The sequence below is a fragment of the Crotalus tigris genome, unplaced genomic scaffold, assembly GCF_016545835.1.
Source record: "Crotalus tigris isolate CLP2741 ecotype Arizona unplaced genomic scaffold, ASM1654583v1 scf7180000024337.5909745, whole genome shotgun sequence".
NCBI lineage: Eukaryota > Metazoa > Chordata > Lepidosauria > Squamata > Viperidae > Crotalus > Crotalus tigris.
The window spans coordinates 4,805,228-4,823,119 of NW_024100507.1; the positions used below are offsets into that span (position 1 = coordinate 4,805,228).

The following is a 17,892-nucleotide window of genomic DNA, read 5'->3' on the forward strand; positions in this document are numbered from 1 at the left end:
TTTTCTTAGGATGTACTTTACAGCTATTGTAGCAAACCTTAACTGTAAGACTGATCTTGCTCTTTTCATGGATGTCTTATGCACTGTAATTTTCCCTCACTTCTGTCAAGAAGGCAACATAAGGGCAATAGCAAGATAGGGCTCTGTGGCCTTTCCAGTGGAATTTTAATTAAAGATTGGGAAGAACAGAAATGTGACATTTTGAGTCTCCCGGTAACAATTCCATGAAGGACATTCATAGTGACATCTGAGATAGTCACCACATTTCTCTCAATTACATCTCGATAGCATATAGTGCCTTGAAGTTAGATTTAAAAAATAATTTACATGAATTTCTAGGGGAGAAAACCCCTAAAGCTGTCAAGAAGAGAATTGTTCAGAAAAGGGCAGATGCATTATCAAACAGCAATGTTGACAAGAATGAAAAGCCCTCTAGAATTTCAATGTTTTGGCATATTTGGTCAATACAAATTCTTAAAACTTGGGCAATCAGCTTTTGACCTTCTTCAATGTCCATAGTTGTGGGAGCAAGCATAAACCACTTTTATAGATACTTAAGGGACAAAGCTGGCTTTTGGTCACTAGGACTAAATTATTAAGTTTTTTTTTTAAAAAATAACCTATTTTAACTTGTTTCAGTAACATAGTTTCAGAAGCAAAGCATTTTCTCATATTGTTATTACTTTCCTCCCCAACAGGAAAATGTTTCACCCTTAATTAGATTACACAGAAATAAAAATAGTAATGTTAGAATTTTACCCCCATAATAGCATTTATCTTGATTCTTTCTATCAAAGGACGAATACAATATTTTGCACTAAAGTCCTTTCCTAGAGAGCTTTGCAAGTCAACTTACATCTGATCTCATCATTATGACTGCAGATGCAGAAATAATAAAAAAGAAACAACTTGAGGGGAAAGCTTGAATATTGTTGACCCACACAATAAGAGGCAAATAACCTTGAGCATAACAAGATGGCAAGCAAGAAAATGCTGCTACCTCTTAAGGGCAACCTGGCTGAATCACAATCCATATTACCATATAATATAAATTCCCCTTGTTGCGCTGTAGCATTCAACCAATCCTCTCAGTTCTCTACCAAACAACTCCAACCATTGTTTCTGGATTTTGAAATCCAACAAACACATAGAGCAGAAGACAAATAGCTTGTTCAATTTATGCTGAGCTCTGATTTATAGTAGCATAGCTTGATTAGCAATCACTGCTTTTTACTTCATATTGATGAATGCATTCTCAGTTTAGGCCATTTCTTTCATTTGCTGATGATGAGCCTCTTCTCCTTGTTTTGTTTTGTTTTTTAATATAATTATTCCCATAGCATGAGCTGAAGGATGGGAACATCTCTTCTCTCTTCTTCAGTGGCAATGTGGCAATAGAAAAGTTTCCATTATGATTTTGTGCAGTAGCTCCAAGTTGGTTTTGATAGCATCACAAACATTATTTGGTAGCCTGATGCATTTCATCTTTATAGTATTTTGTAAAAAAAAAAAAAAAGAGGAGGGGAACATAAAAATTTGGTTGCCATTTTCTTAATTATCATAACTTATTTTTTGTAATAGCATCTGTAAATATATGGGTAGTCCTTATTTAGTGACTGCCTTGTTTAGAGACTCTTCACAGTTACTATGGTGTGAGAAAATAACTCACATTTTTTACTTTTACAAGTCTGTAAATCAAAGGGAAGCTGAAATAAGTTCATAAACATAATTGCAGCTTCACTTAGGGACTGCTTAATGACTAAGTTCCTGGTCCCAATGATGATCACTAAACAAGGACTACCTATGGCATATTAAACAGCATCATAAGTCAAAGCCCAAAAATATATCCCTGTTTATAAATTAAAAGCTGAACTAAACAAAATCGATAATATTGCATTGTTAAATTGTTCCATTTGTGTGATCCATTCATAAAGGCATTTGTTATTTAACAGATTTGCTATCCTGTTTCCAAAAGGCATTAGATATATTTGCGTTGAGAGAATTTATTGGTAAATTGAGAGAAACGCATAAAAATAAGAATAGGCAAATAGATTAAAACATCATTTAAACCAGATGCAGTAAATACTAAATTCAAATGTATGGCCAAAATAAAAGAAAGAAGTTAGGCCCAAAATGTCATAAGCAAGCCATAGAAAAAACTGACCTCAGCAATTGGCAGATGGCGAAGAAGGACTTCAACTGTCTGACAAGCTCCTTTTAGGAAAATTCATTCTTAGACAACAGAAATAGGGCAGAGTTTGCCAACAAATCTTGCTGCCTGAGGTTGTATTTCCCTCAAGGCAAAGAACGTATTAATCAAGCCAGCTAATTCATTGCAACATCTGAATCCTTTGTCCAAGGGATATTTATCTATCCTGATATAGTACTAATGGTACAATTTTAATTTATTAATAATTTGTTCTCCTTCATGGCACACTAACTATGATAGGACCAGTCCAGTATGATAGAACTAACTATGACAGAACCAGCATCCAGTATGGATACAATTGATAGAATTACTAGGAAGGTAGTTCAACCCTGTGACTTCTTAGTCTCCTTTAGACCATCTTTTACAGTGGTTTTCTTCCCAGCTTGACTTACATGAATTATCAACACCCTACTGAGAAGAAAGAGCCTTAAGTAATGTCTCATAGTGAGATAAAAGAGACGGAGACAGAAAGGCTACCTTAGCTCTTCTTGTCTACATACGCATGACTTACATATCACTGGGAGACAGATGTGAATGTGGATAGTGACCCCATTAGCCAGAGGGTCTCTTAACATCAGCACTCTAGTTGATGGGAAATGGAAGGGACAAGAGCAGGCCTTCCTGTCACTTGGGTTAACAATCTGAAAACAGTCACCCAGTATCACATAATATTAGCTGACTCCAGGCAGGAGGTCTTAGCATGGGCAGACACCGTGCGGTATGTTTTCTATCTCTGTATATTGTTCAAAAGTTAAAGAGTCACATTAATTATTATCCTGGGACACATATATTCGCCTTCATTCATGAGGTAAATGTAAGTAACACAATCAATGTTACTATTAGCCACAGTAAGTTAGACATTTCAGACAGCCTATGCTGGGTGATGAAGAACAGAATTCTAATAAAGGAGTATATTTGTTGCTCAGGATTGAAATGAGGGGTCCTTGGTGCTCTCTGAGCTTGGTTGTTTTCTTGCAGACTTTTCATTACCCAAACTAGGTAACATCATCACTTCAAGAATAGAGCTGTGAGGGGCTGCTGTGCATCACTCATACATGAGGGTTTGGGCGGGGTTTGCCCTCCTGTGCACTGAAGATGTTGTCCTATTGTCACAGCTGATGTATCATTCAGTTACCAGTTTGAATTGGAAACAGAATAATATCTTGGACTGGTTAGGATTTATTTAGCAATAAAATAAAATACGATCAATGACCATCAGGTTAAAAAAGGGAATTAAAAGACAATACAGGTAGACAATACATTTCTGTTGTCAAGTAAGACCTTTGTTAAGCGAATTTTGGCCCATTTTAGACCTTTCTTGCCACAGTTGAATCACTGCATTTTGATAAGATAGTAACCCAGTTGTTAACTGAATCTGGCTTCCCCATTGACTTTGCTTGTCAGAAGGTTGCAAAAGGGGATCGCATGACTTTGGGACCCTGCAATGGTCATAAATATGAACCAGTTGCCAAGCATCTGAATTTTGGTAACAGGATGGTTATGGGTAATAAAAAATATGTCACTTTTTTCAGTGCCGTTGTAACTTTGGACGGACACTAAACGAACTATTGTAAGTCAAGGACTACCTGTAAAGTGCAACGAAACTACAATACAGGTAAAGACTAAAACAGAAGAAAAGCCTAAAAAAAAGAAAAGGATAGATAAGAACTTAACCAGTTTTTGTAAGTGAGTTTTGATACTGCCAGAGGTTTGTATACAACCTCTACCTGTGAATGAGATATCAGTTTTATGAATGAGGGATGTTATGAAGGTAGAATGAATGGTGTTATAGAAGACATGAAAAAGGGCAAGGTTTTCAGGTTTATATAAAATCACAAGATCAGAGCCTCTCTACAAGGATTTTCTGGCATCTATTCTCCAATATCATTATAGGGAATATGTTGAAATGGACGAGGCAAGATGTTCTGTGATGTGAAACAGATGTAAGACGGAATAAATGCTTAACAGGAGCAAGTGGGTCAGGTGTGGCACTTGCCTGTAAGAATTGCCCATAATCTTTAAGTCCATCTGCCTTGCTGTATCATAAACATACTGCTGAATTTCTGCACTGGGTTTTCTCTAAACTTAAAAACAACAGAAGCTGGGAGGACAGAGACCACAGAAACACAGAAAAACAAGTTGTTCAAAAGAGTTATCTTCTGTTATGAAGCAGAGTTGTCAAAATTAAGAGGGTCAGTGAACAGTTAGTAAACTTTTAAGAACTATGACAGGTAACAAATGAGTATTCTTTCCTCAAGGAGAACCATTCCTGATATCACACAAACCAGAGCATTTAAGTCACAACATGGGATCTGAAAGCAGTGCACAAAAACTTGGGAGTGGACAATCTCTAGGCATTTAAAGGTACTATAGATGCAGACTTGCAAACTGTAAAGCATCTGCAAACTAGGTTTGACTTTAAACAGTATCCTTATTGCCCCTAGAGTGAGGAAAAAACCAGCCGAATATTGCCTTGGTGCTGTTATTAGCTTCGTCAGAGACAACTTTGTTTCTACCAGGCTCCAGAGGCCTGGAATACAACACCAAGATAATGAAAGGCAGGAACTTATTGTTATCACCGTGTCATCAATCTTTTCAGCATCTAAGTCCCCTTGAGAATATCTTGATTTGGGGTTTTAGGGTAGTTAATTGTGAGCTTTTTCTCCCTACAAAAGTCCACCAAGACCCAGACTTCTAAGGGTAACCTGAGGAAGTGAAAAGATGGCAGCATTGTCTGCATAAAGCAGCAGAGCAAGATGTCCGTCTTTGAATTTGCAGGTGGAGGAGGAGATGAAATTCTCTTTTAGTTAGGGCTGCTATTATAGAATTTAGACACTGCAGTTGTTGAAGGGGAGCCAAGGTCCAGCTCTGTTTCACCCTTCACTTATTGGGATAGCTGCAATGAAGGGCATTCAGAAACTTCAAATGATGCAGAACGCAGTGACCTGTATACTTAAGGCCCAGTTTCCTTACTGTCAGGTAAAACCATTGTTTTGGTAACTGCATAAGATAACAGTTTGTTTCTGAATATAGTTCAATGTATTATTTATATAAAGGCCCAAATGTCTCAGGCATCTGGGTATCTATGAAACTACTTTCTGTCTTCCCAGCCCTACTGAAAAATATGGCAGAAGGGAACCCAAAGACAGGAACTCCAAGTGGAGCTCTCCTTCTATGGAATAGCTTGCCTTTTAGAAAACTATCAAAAACATGATTGTTCCAGAAGACCTTTGGGACTGACAGGAATAATTAATGGCAAATACCTTGATTTATAATTATATTATTAATGTAATTTTGATATTATTGTTATCTATTGTTGCATTGGCTTGTTGCTGTTATTCTTTGTGAACCACCAATTTTAATATTGAGGTGGTTTAAAGGTTTTATAAATAAATAAAGCAAGCAAACAAAAATGAATACAGCGGTAAGTAGGTATCTGTAGATGGTTGTTATTCCACAAAAAAAGTAGTATTTAATAAGCTAATCTAGTGAAAGGTTCGCCTTGTTTCTTGTAGCAAATATTTTTACTTTATTATTTAACTGATTATACCATTTTGCGGGACAAAAATGATTGCTTTTACTAAATCTTTCTTTTCAATTAATCATCACATTTGAAATTCCTCTGGGAAAGGAAACTACCAGAGATACTAGAAAAAGGCATCAACTAGAATCAGGGCATATAATTTTATTTTTAATGCTTTCATTAAACATGTTTGACAAATCTTACAATATAGTATTTATTTATATATATGTGTGTATGCTTCCAAAAGTATATTTTCTTTAAAATATATTTTAAAAAATATTGATGTTTTAATAAGCTGCATCCATTTATTCATCTTATGTACAAACAACCAAACCAGTTTCAAAATTAGTACCAAAATAAATCCAGAATCTGACAGGAAAAGAATTATTTTCAAAGGTCAATTAACCATATTTGAAACATCAGTATATAATGAAAAAATGTGTTTGGTGGCCACAAAACAATCTCTATTACTTCTATCACTGAAAACGGAGGGTTGAGGATTTACAGACAGCATTTATTCAGTGTCACATCAGTTTAGAGATAAATTAATTTCTAGGAACACTCATTGAACTGGAAGGGACACATTTTGAATTGAGTTACATTCTTTCTGACTAAAATGACATTAGCTAACTATGCTGTGTGCATAGTTAGCTAATGTCAATGGCTAACTATAGCATAAATATGGATACTGCTATTAGAATAGGCAAGATAGCAAGATTCAGACTAGTTGTCTGTAGGTCAGTCTCAGGATTACATATTAAAGCATGTTCAGATATTCATATATAACAATAACAACAAAGTATTAGCAACCCAAGATATTTTAAGCTGGGTCCAACTATTTATAAAAAAAACAAGCTAAACATATCAACTTAAAATAAAGATGCAACTTATATAATTAAAATGGCTTCAACAAGGGCTATTAGCAAAATTTAGAAGTAGTAGGTTACAATCTCACATAAAACAAACATATGACCCTAGTGAGCATTAATTCCCATGACAGTTTAATACTAACCCTCTTTCTGGAGTCTGTGAATCCAGCATAAATGGAGCTATATACAAACCATCAATATTTTTTCAGTATTTGAAAATATCAGTTTTTCATGAAATGAACTTTAAGCCAAAGGGAACATGATTTGCAAGTTGGAGTTAATTTTTGAAATAATGGGTTTTTAAAAAAATAATTACCAAGCCATAATATTGTGATTGGTTATGTGTCCTGGGTTTAAAAAAGTGGACATAAATGGTAAGTTTATATAGCAACTTGCCGTGATTATTCAGAATTGTTCCTTGTGGGAACAATTGGAGGAATCTTTTGACTTGGAGGAATCTTAAACTTAAACTAGCATAACATGCACAGAACAAAATAATGTTGGATGAACTTATGAATGTGTTTACTTGCATAAAAACAGTCTGGATCCAACCATCAACATTCACTATAATGTAACTGGATATAAGATATGTCAATTAATGTGCATGCAGTGGGATTTCTATAGTTAATTGACCTAATAAACATTCTCTGTCTTGTGACCACATTCTGTCAATTCAGCAATTCATTCCAGGCATGGTTTCAATCAATATATGATATATCTTATATAGGCAGTGGTTTCCCATTCCTTTCAGTGGGGAGAGAAGATACACATGTAAATATAAAATGAGTCTAATAGGAAAAGCCCTTAAATATAGCAGAGGTCGGTTAAAGTTATGGATCAAGTCTAATGTAGTCTTTACTACTGAAATTTCCTACCCACATTCACCTTATCACAAAGAGTCATACCTCTAACAGTAATATAAATTCTTTAAATACACTGCAGCTTATATAAATAGAGATTAAATCACCTTAAAAATGTTTAAAGTCTTTTAAAAAAACACAAAAATATGATTTAGCTCATTCACCTGTTTTTTTTTTAATCTCTTTCTTGTGAACTTACCTAGGGCTAATGTTTCAATATTTCATCTTCCATAATGACCCTATTCATTAATATATTACCTTAAATTTTGTATCCCATGTCAGCATTTACAATTTAAATTTCCTTTTAATAAACATCCCTTTAACGATGTATGTCTGAATACTATTTTCATGTCAAGCCTTAATGGGTAAAAAGTTCCATCATATTATTATATTATAAATTAATCAAATGCAGAAGATGATGCCCTTTGTTCCAAACATAAAATTCTTCATTTTCTGAGAACATACATCTTCTAAAATATCCCTATGCTACTGCTGCATAGTCACTGGTTTGTTCATTTTTCTCACTTTCTTGTGGACTGGTGATGGTGACTCTTGGAGCTGGGACTTTTTCATAATTGGAATCAACCTAGAAGAGAGAAAAAACACATTTGAATTTGACATATTTGTGTCATAAAGTAATATTTAGTGTGTATCTGTATTCATAGTGATAAAGAAGCTCTGAATTCTGCAAGTTGGAAGTCATCACTGAGCATGCCAATTGCTTTTGCTTATCAAAGTTCTAACCCTTCTCTATATGTATGGATTAGCTTAATTAGATCACAACAAACATAGTGTCTAGTGATAAAGCAACTAATCCACAATATATATATATATGGATGATCAGAAAAATAATTTTTCTTGCTAGTAAAAAATAATAGTAAAAATGAATAGGTTTGCATTCTTAGTTATCTTGCAGAAATAAAAGGAAATGGGACAACTGAGGATTAAGTTAATTATATGGTTAGAAAAAAACAAACTCATCCTATTTAACATAACTTCCTACAGATTATTCTGGGAAAATCCATCATGGTGACTAAGCAGCATCTGTTTTTGACTGGTATCAGACATTCTGAAAGATAAAGTATATGATGCTTCACAGATATCAATACTTTTGTGGATGTATGTTTCTGTGGTTTCACATAAAGCAAACACACTCAGTTTAGCAAATGCATTAAGTGCATTATTTGAAAGACAGTGTTATCAATTCTAGTGTAAAACTTTGATCAGAATGCATAGAGGTGTTTTGCAGATAATATCCAACATTCTTTTGTTACTGGATTCAGCATCCCTTATGAAAATACCAGTAGAATCATCCACAATGAGAACAGTTTCCCTAAAACTGCAATACCAAGGATAATGTAGATTGATTGCAGACTAACCTATTGCTATAGCAGACAAATGGAAGCATTTTCACACAGGTACATAAAAGACAAAGACATGTTACCTGGATTTGATCATCAATACCTTCTTTTGTTTCTTCTGGATGACTACTGGGATCCATTTCCTCACCATTTTCTTCATTTGTGTTACCATGCATGTGGTCATTAGACTCTTGTCCTGCTTGGTCAAGGTTCTGCCCTTGTAATTCATCTTCATAATGGTCATTCTGTTTCTCTTTGCCTTCCTCCTTTCCATTAATAGCCTCCCCATTTTCCCCATTCATTGTTGCATATTCTCTTTGGTTTAAAGCTTTATGTTCTGGTGCTTCATTTTCTTCCTCATCCACAGTTTCTGCTGGTCGCTGATGAATACAGGAAAAAAACTTTTAATTGAAATAATCCAGAGAGAATTATGAAAACAAAAAGTAAAAGCATTATAGTATACACATTGCAGGATATAGTATTAAACTGCCAAAATTGAATCTGGACTTCCAACATTAAGAAAAAAATCAGTCAAAAATGTCAACAAATAGTGGAATATAAAGAAAAGGGAAGTGAGAGGGTTTTTTAAAGAAGATTAAAGCAATCAAGGAAAACTTACAACCAGCACAAAAATGTTCAACAGTAATCATAGATGAATAAAAAAAACTTAAGAAATGTCAGAAGGACCTTACAGATCCTTTACCAACAGGGTGTTAAATAACATAAATATTTGCAGAGAAAGAATATATTCATAAATCAATTCCATTAGAACTGTGAAATGTGAAATGTCAGACAATAGGTCAAATCAATTATCAAGTAAAAGAAAACACCCACTGAATTGTTTAAAGTGGCAGAGGGCCAGTTAAAGTATTAGAAATTTTGTATCAACAAATATGAAACAAGACCCTGCGGCCTGGAGATTGGAAAACCTAAACATGTAAGAAAAAAAAGCAAATTATTTAATCGGCACTAATTCCTCATGTCACAAACATTTGCTTAAAAAATTTACAAAAAGAATATACCAAATTTACAAAATGAAATACCAAACAAACAGTGAAGTTTCAGGCCAAAAGTGGATAATGAATAAAACAAAATAAAAAGATATTATCTTTGTTTTGTCAGCTACACTAGTTTTCTGACTGTGTAGATCAGGGGGTGTCAAACTGCCAGCCCGCAGGCCAGATGCGTCAAGGCAAAACCGCACCCACCCCATTGCCGGCAATGGGAAAAAAAGTCACACTACATCGTGATACGTCACATGACGTTGCAAGTTTGACACCCCTGGTGTAGATCATGTTAGAATATATAATAGACTACAATACATCTGCTAGAACACCTATTTTTTGAAGAACTTTTACAAAGAACAATATAATATGTACAGTATAAAATGAATTTGGGAATACTGATTAGTTCAGAATAGGGAAAATATTGAAATAGACATATCTATTTAAAATATATAACAAACATACTATAAATATAGCAGAATTGGAAGATATGTCAGTTGAATCAAAACAGGAAGCAGGGACACGTTTTGAGATATACAGATGACATTACATTTTCAGCCAAAAGGAAATATATAGGAAAACTCATAAACAAACAGAAGATAAAATGTATATGTTTAGCGGGGGATTGATTTGGGTAACATACCCACTCCAATGATATGACTCTGTTCCTTAGCAAATATAACCATCTTTCAAAACAATAGTGGGCATTATTGCTATCTTATGTCCAGTTGCCCACCGATACTATAATAAATTGGTATCTGCATCCTGACTTTTTCAGTAGTGGCTAATGCATTCTTAACACTGAAATGATATGTAGAATGCCTTATTACTGATTTAAGAGGGAAAGCTCAGTTTTCAATTCTGCAAACTTGCTGTACCTTTTATGTAAAAAAAAAAAAAAAAACAAGTAATCAAATTTAAACTGTCCAAAGCTACCCAGAAGAAGGGCTAAATTACCTATGGAGACTGATAAATTGTAGGAGAAGAGCGGGCAGAGCTGCAGGACAGAGCTAAGCATGTCATCAACTTAAATAAATCTTCTATGCTGCAACTTAACATTAATTTAAGTGTAAAGGATCAGAAAAATCCATTAAGATGGAGCCAGATAAGAGTCAACAGAACTCGGGGGGGGGGGGGGAGCTAGGCATGGATCACTTGTGGGAATGTAATAACTCTAAGCTGATGTTGCACTTAACTCTGTCCCTCAGCTCTGCTTGCTCTTCTGCTACATAAATCTGCCAAAAGAAAAAAAAATCAGATTTCTTCTTCTAATGCTACATCAAAAAGTGGTTCTTTTAAAAGCTATATTTTGTCTTCTGCATTCCCTGCATTAAAGTTCCCAGAACTTCCTAGAACATCACATTAGTACACATCCAAAGCATGCAATATCAATGTGAAAGTGCAAACATTTAAATTGCTGGCATTTATCCAAACTTTTGAGATTACCTGGTCAACTGGGACCTCAGTTTGAGTGTCTTCATCTTCCTGGACTTCTGCTGCCCCTCGCATTTCAGATCGCTTTTTTCCAGCTTTGTAAACACCATCATCTGGAGTGGAAAGAAGCAGAGTCAATTTTGTGACACTGTGTGGTGAAATGATAGCACTGCATCTAAATGATATCTCACTGGTTATCTTTTTTGCATTATAACCATTGTTACTAACCATCATTACTAATGAAAAAGTTACTTGAAGCTGTTTCTTCTTCAAAATTGTTTTTTCCAAACATATACAGTATATAACATTTATGAAAATAACACACAGATAAGTATTAACAGTTTTATCGATATAAAGACTTACCTGTGGAGAAACTCCATATCTGTGTCACTTATACATATTAAAAATGACCCTTGAGGTTTTCCTTAGGTTTGCTTTATTTATGCAATCAATAAAGCCTCAGGAAGACAAAGTGGATAGAATAACATCACTGATGACACAAGCATTAATTTAGAGCCAGCCCAGGAATTCTGGGAGTTGAAGTCCACGAGTCATAAAAGAGCCAAGGTTGACTACCCCTGATTTAGAGAACTCAAAGAAGCACTTACTGTAAGGTCATCCTAGTGAAAAGATGTCCATTCAGAATGACTAAATGAATGAACAACTGGTAGCCCACTATAACCATCTGAATACAATAACTGCCAGCAAATCTACTGTTGAACTACTTGAAAACAATGTTTGGATTTACTAGAAATAAAAATGGTATTTCATTATGTAATTTATTAATTAAATTATCAATACTACATGTTCTCTGAAAAATAGAAAAGCTAGAAAAATATTTTAATATTGGTAAGCTTGAGTGAGAAGAAAATTATAACTGATCTAATATACATTTAGAAAGTAGAAGCAAAGATAAATATATTTTGAGCTCCTTAAAAGCTGATAAAATCCACCCCTTGTTTTTGAAACTGAACATGGACACAGGAGAGGCTTTTTTCAGTAGTTGTGTATAAATAGTTCTCTACTTATGATCATTCAAAGTTACAACAACCACAGAAGGGGTGCTATACAACCGTTAAAGTACGCCAACTGTCATAAATGGTTGCACCAGCCCTCATGCAGTCACATAACTGCAAATCAGGGGGTCAGCTTTATGACCAGTCACTGTTCTGCAGTCACATGGCTGTGGTTCATGGTTTTGGTCAGTTTCTGGCAAAAAAAAATGGTCATTCAAATGAGTGGGTTCAATTAATAACTGTTGTGTTTAATGACTGCCAAAAAAAAACCGGAATATTACTTTCAGTTACATGGTGCCTCAACTTATGACCATAATGACTTACAATGGGATTGTAACAAATCCAGTCCCAATTACGGTTGTAAGTTGAGGACTACTTGTACCGATTCTAGCACAAAGTGACTGCACAGCTCTCTTTAGGGAAATATTTGGCTACTGGGTGAAAAATTCAGTTAGGCCTCTGCACTATCGAGCTGAAGACATTTTTTTGGTGTTTTATTTAAGTGGCATGCTATGATGTCCCTGCTTATTTATTTGTTTTACTTTATTGTATCATATGTTTGATAATTTTTACTTTGCACCAAAGTATACTTTTAAAGCATTATTTCTCAAACAGCGCATCAAGATAATAGATGGGTGATCACCCGAAAGAGTTTTTTTCACATGTTCTTTCTGAGCAGGAAGTTGCATGTTGCTTTGCATTCAATAGCAAGTTGAATGCAAAATGGCCCATCAGCTTCAAGAACCCATATGGAACTTAAATACCATTTATGTTTTTTAACATATACCATTTTTCAAAGGAATAACACATGGAGGGCACAAAGTTTCTGTGTAAAGCTCTGAACATTGATCTGAAGCTCAGTCTACAAAGGAAATTACAACAAAGGGGAACAAAGTAGAAGTGAGATTACAACAAGGAGGAAATTGCAAGAATGGATAGAGAATGTTAGAAGCAGACAGCACAAGGCTGGAAAACAAAGAAAAACAGGTTATAACTGGCATCTTACTGTGGCTGCACTGGGAGAAAAGAGTGCAAAAAGCAAGTTACCGTCTAGCAGTTTTTTTCAAGCCCCACCTTTAATATCATTTTTCTCCTGTAACATTTTTCATTTATTCCTAGTGGCAGTTTTATCTTTATAATTTTTAAAGATCAATCACTGTTTAGCTGAATGCATGGACTAAAATCTAATTATTAAAAGTATATTTCTTAATCAGTTCTTACCCCAATTAAATCATTACTTTTATTCATAAGGTGGTGTTGCACAAATTCATTCTGTCGTTTTAGGGGGTCACAGTATTGCAAGGTTTAAAAACATCAATGAAAATAAGTATAGCTAAACATAAACTAAATTATAAAGCAATTAAGCAATACATGCCATCTATCAGCAATTCATACAGCTCATATAAGATGCTTCCAATGCAAAGTATGCTTTAATGGATACTATCATTCCCAAAATTCCCTGCCTGGCTATGGGAGATTGAAACTAAAGTTTTAAATCTGTGTGCTATGTTCATCTATCTTATGAATGGCATTGATGGATATTAAATTTTAAGTACGAAGACCAATGAACCAAATCATTACACATCACACACACAAAGTTATAATTGCCACTACTTTTTATAATATTAATAAATCTGAGGTGTTAATAGGCAGTGAGTCTGCTGAGAAAGACATTTGAAAATGAAGTATCTGTCTGCAGCAATGTTTCTCAATCTTGGCAATTTGAAGATATGTAGACTTAGGCTCCCAGAATTCCCCAACTAGCCATACAGTCCACATGTTTTCAAGTTGCCACGGCTGAGAAATACTGGTCTACACTAATTGATCATTCCCAATAATTTCATTCTTTAGAGGTAACTGTTTCTGCTTGCAGAGCCAAAATAGTTCTACACAGAAGGCAAACCCATGACATTTGGGTTCCTAACAGTTGAAAAGAAGTCAACAACCAATTTATGAAAAATGTTTAGAAAAGGAAATATGCAAACGTAGTGTCCTTTCAGAGATGCCAACTGCGGTTTGGGCATGATGGTTATTCCCTCATCTTCCAGAGCTCTCAACCCCCAATGAAGGGGTTGAGGAGCAACTGTTTGGATCACTTATAGGTAATCTCAAGTCTTCTCCTTGTCTGGAGAGGAATTATTGAACAGCCAGTCTACTAGCAGGCTCTTCAACCCACCACAATAATCAGTCTACCATTTCTTCCCCAGAAGTCCAATAATTTGTGAAAACACCGTGAATTCTTCTATCTACTGAAAAATATTTCTTCTTTTATGACACTCAGCTCCTGCATTCAGTTTGAAAGAAACTGATGTATTGTGATAAAAGGAAATATTAAATAACACATTAATTAGAGTTTCAAAGAATTAATAAGAAATCAATATACTTTAATTACATCTAGAAAATTAATGTTCCTTGCATAAGCTTATTTCTTAAGCAGGGCTAACAATAAAAAATGTATTGCACACAAATGATAAATAATACTTAGAACCATTTAATGAATTTCAAATTTGAAGTTCAGCATTAGGGAGAAAATAATCTTGGTAATAATAGCTTGTTTCCCCTGAATATTTTATGTAAATCAGGGACATTTACAAAAGCTTTAAGTTCAGTAAGTAAGCAGGAGAATTAATATAACTTCAAAAGAAAAAATCAGTGTAATTTACCACATGCTATCTTATTTTTTTTAAAGAACATATTTTTCATTAGCTCTAATAGATATTTAAAAGAAATAGAGAAAAGATTCTATCCTATTCTCTACAACAGAACACAAAGACACAAAGAGAGGTAGAGAAATTGTCATTGCTCTAAATATTTTTTTAAAAAAATATCCTATGAGAATTATACATTTATCACGAAAATGGGACAGTTTTCTATACAAAAAGCAGTTCAAGCCAAGTTATTTTGGGGTACAAAACTTCTTGCAAAAGAAGATGACACTTATTTAACAAAACGTATGTGAGATGAAAATGAAGGTATAACACATCCCACTGCTAATAGTAATAACAGGAAAATATGGGAACACTATTAGAACTTACATCACTTGCTAGTTAGTCCTTGCTTAACGATAGTATTTGGGATAGACAACCCTATCACTGAGCAACACTGTCATAAAGCATGATGCCATATGACTGTGCCATTGGACAGCAGTTGCAGCACTCCCCGGTGCTATCATTAGGTGACTCCTTCACGGTTGCAGTATTCCGCGGTCATGTGATTGCTGCTTGCAACATCTTTCCAGCTTCCCCATTGACTTTGCGTGTTGAAAGCTGGCAGCAAATATCACAAATGGTGATCATGTTGTTATGAAATGTTGCAAGCTCATTGCTAAGCACCCAAACTGCAATCATGTGACTGTGGAGATGCTATAACAGCTGTAACCACAAAGATCCATTGTTCAATAACTTCAGACATTGCTGAACAAGTGGTCCTTGAACAAGGACTACCTGTCCTGACAAAGGGTTCTATGCCACTTCTTCAATCATGATCTTGTTTGCAATGATGCCACTTTACCCTTGCTTGACAAGTGCTAAATGTACTAGTGGAAAGAAAAAAGTAATGACGTCACAGAATCTAGCATGCATATATAGCACAAAGCAAATTTAATATCCCTTCATGAAAAGCTCTATGAGGGTGGGTAGGATTATAACCACACTTCACCACAAACAGCCAGAACCAGATAGAAAGGAAACTTTGTCAATGTAATACTTTTATTAATCTGTTAATTTATGACATCTAGAGTCTAACTTTCTGCCAACAGGCTGAACTTAATACACTAAGCATAATTTTATAACAGCATCACTGAAACACCCACAAAAATGTACAAACATTTCTCTTGTGACATTCTTAATAGTAAGATGATCAAAATGGAGGTAAATTCTCATGCTAAAGAATCTATTTAGAAATATCTGAAATGAGCACCAAGTGGGAGGGACCCATATCTGCTAACAGTACAAGTACAAGAACAGAGCCATAGCTGAAAGAGTCACAACTTTTATTGAAAAATATTAATGACATACAATGCATTCATTCATGGAGGGCCCATGAAAAGATAGCCAAGTAACAGATGCAGATATTTCCATCATATATTTTTTTCTGACTATAACTGCACCTGTTACATTTCCATCTGTGAAAGGCCCAAGAGTCTCAGGACAAAGATAGCAACTTCAGAAAGGAACAGCTGCTAATCCCTTTTTTTTTTTTTTTTTTTTTTTTTTTTTTTCAATCTGTGGAAGTTCTTGTGGGAAATACTTAAGCTGCTGGGAGTGTTCGGTGGCTGCCATTGTCTGTGGAAAGACAAGAGAAATAGTGCTACATAATGCATAGTAGTTATAACAGAATTGTAAATGTATGATTATTGAACAAGTGACTGAAAAGGTATACTTATCTGAGTATTTTTTTTATTTCATCTCTCACAATCAAATTTCCCCACCCTTCCCAGGGATATAAACCTAGGTCATGTAATAATAAATATAATAAATTAATACTCACCCATCCATGGAGAATTGAACAAAACTTGATTTATGGTTTCTAATTTGTTCTGCAACCATGTGCCATGTGCCTTGGCTTTGCCTCTATAAGAAATAATGAGTTAGCAATGTTTGGCTCCATATCTATTTTTCAATAAGAAAAGAAACTGAGTTCCCCACCGTCTACCCCATACAGAGCTCTGAGCTTTTGTTAGAACAAGGTCTCTCAGACTGTACTCTCTAAAAAATGAGACAGCATACCACATATTCTGAAGGAGCACATAAAAACACACTGTAATCTTGCGTGTTGCTTTGTTCTACAAATCTCAGAGATCGTTTTGGGGCCATGATTTAGATTTAGAAGACCCAATTTAAAGCCAGAATTCCCCGGACTACAATGCTTCCTTGCTTACCTTTTATTTTTTCCTCGTTTCCCTGATTGTAGGAAAGAATGGAAGTTCCTTGTGTTTGATTCTGAAGTCTACAGGTAGGATACCTACAATAGTTCTGAAAAATCATATTATCAATCCAGTCTTTCTAGTTTGCTATTGACCTTAGTTGTTTACTTTAAGCCACGTATCACGAAGTTCTCATCACCAAGTTGTGCACTTGTACGTTCGCATTATGAGGAAAATAGAACTTAAATGATGCAAACCCCTGTCATTAAATGTTGATATATGAACTCTGTTTTCTTACTTCATTTATATAATCCAGTATAATCGACTATATTATGATTGATTAATAAAATGGTCAAAACTCTTTCCACTGTAGTAATGTAATTGAGTAGCATGACTCACTACTAATGAGCAGCAGTCTTGCTAATATCGATGAGTCTTCTTTATTTACGTTTCTTATCTCATTAACTGAATGGATTTGAATAAATAAAGCATACAAATTCAGAAATAGCAAATTGGGATTTTTGTGACAGCTACTTTTAATGTTCATTATTACATACTTACTTAATTATATTTGTAATGTGTCTGGCAACAAGGTGCAGGAATAAAACCAAGGTGACTGTGAGTTTTAATCCTCCCTTAGGTGTAGAAACTAGTTGGGTGGTTTGGGGCCAGTTACTCTCTCTCAGCCCTATTCATTTTACTGAGTTGTTCTTGATGTGAGAAAAAAGAAGCCTTTATTGAACAAAATAAAG

The 17,892-nt window shown here is 34.8% G+C and overlaps 1 protein-coding gene across 6 annotated transcripts in view; it reads right to left on the bottom strand.

Annotated features, from left to right (window-relative positions):
• Positions 1-5,879: 5,879 nt before the first annotated feature.
• DCDC2 (doublecortin domain containing 2) overlaps positions 5,880-17,892 on the bottom strand; it is a 43,989-nt gene continuing 31,976 nt past the window's right edge. For 5 of the 6 annotated variants that reach the window (XM_039325446.1, XM_039325448.1, XM_039325445.1 and 2 more), the window contains 3 exons: positions 11,273-11,373; positions 8,906-9,202; positions 5,880-8,047 (listed from right to left, as the gene is read on the bottom strand). In XM_039325446.1, coding sequence (XP_039181380.1) covers positions 7,943-8,047; positions 8,906-9,202; positions 11,273-11,373 — 503 coding nt within the window. In that variant the 3' untranslated portion in view covers positions 5,880-7,942. The remainder of the gene's footprint in view (positions 8,048-8,905; positions 9,203-11,272; positions 11,374-17,892) is intronic. The other variant, XM_039325450.1, reaches the window with a different exon arrangement.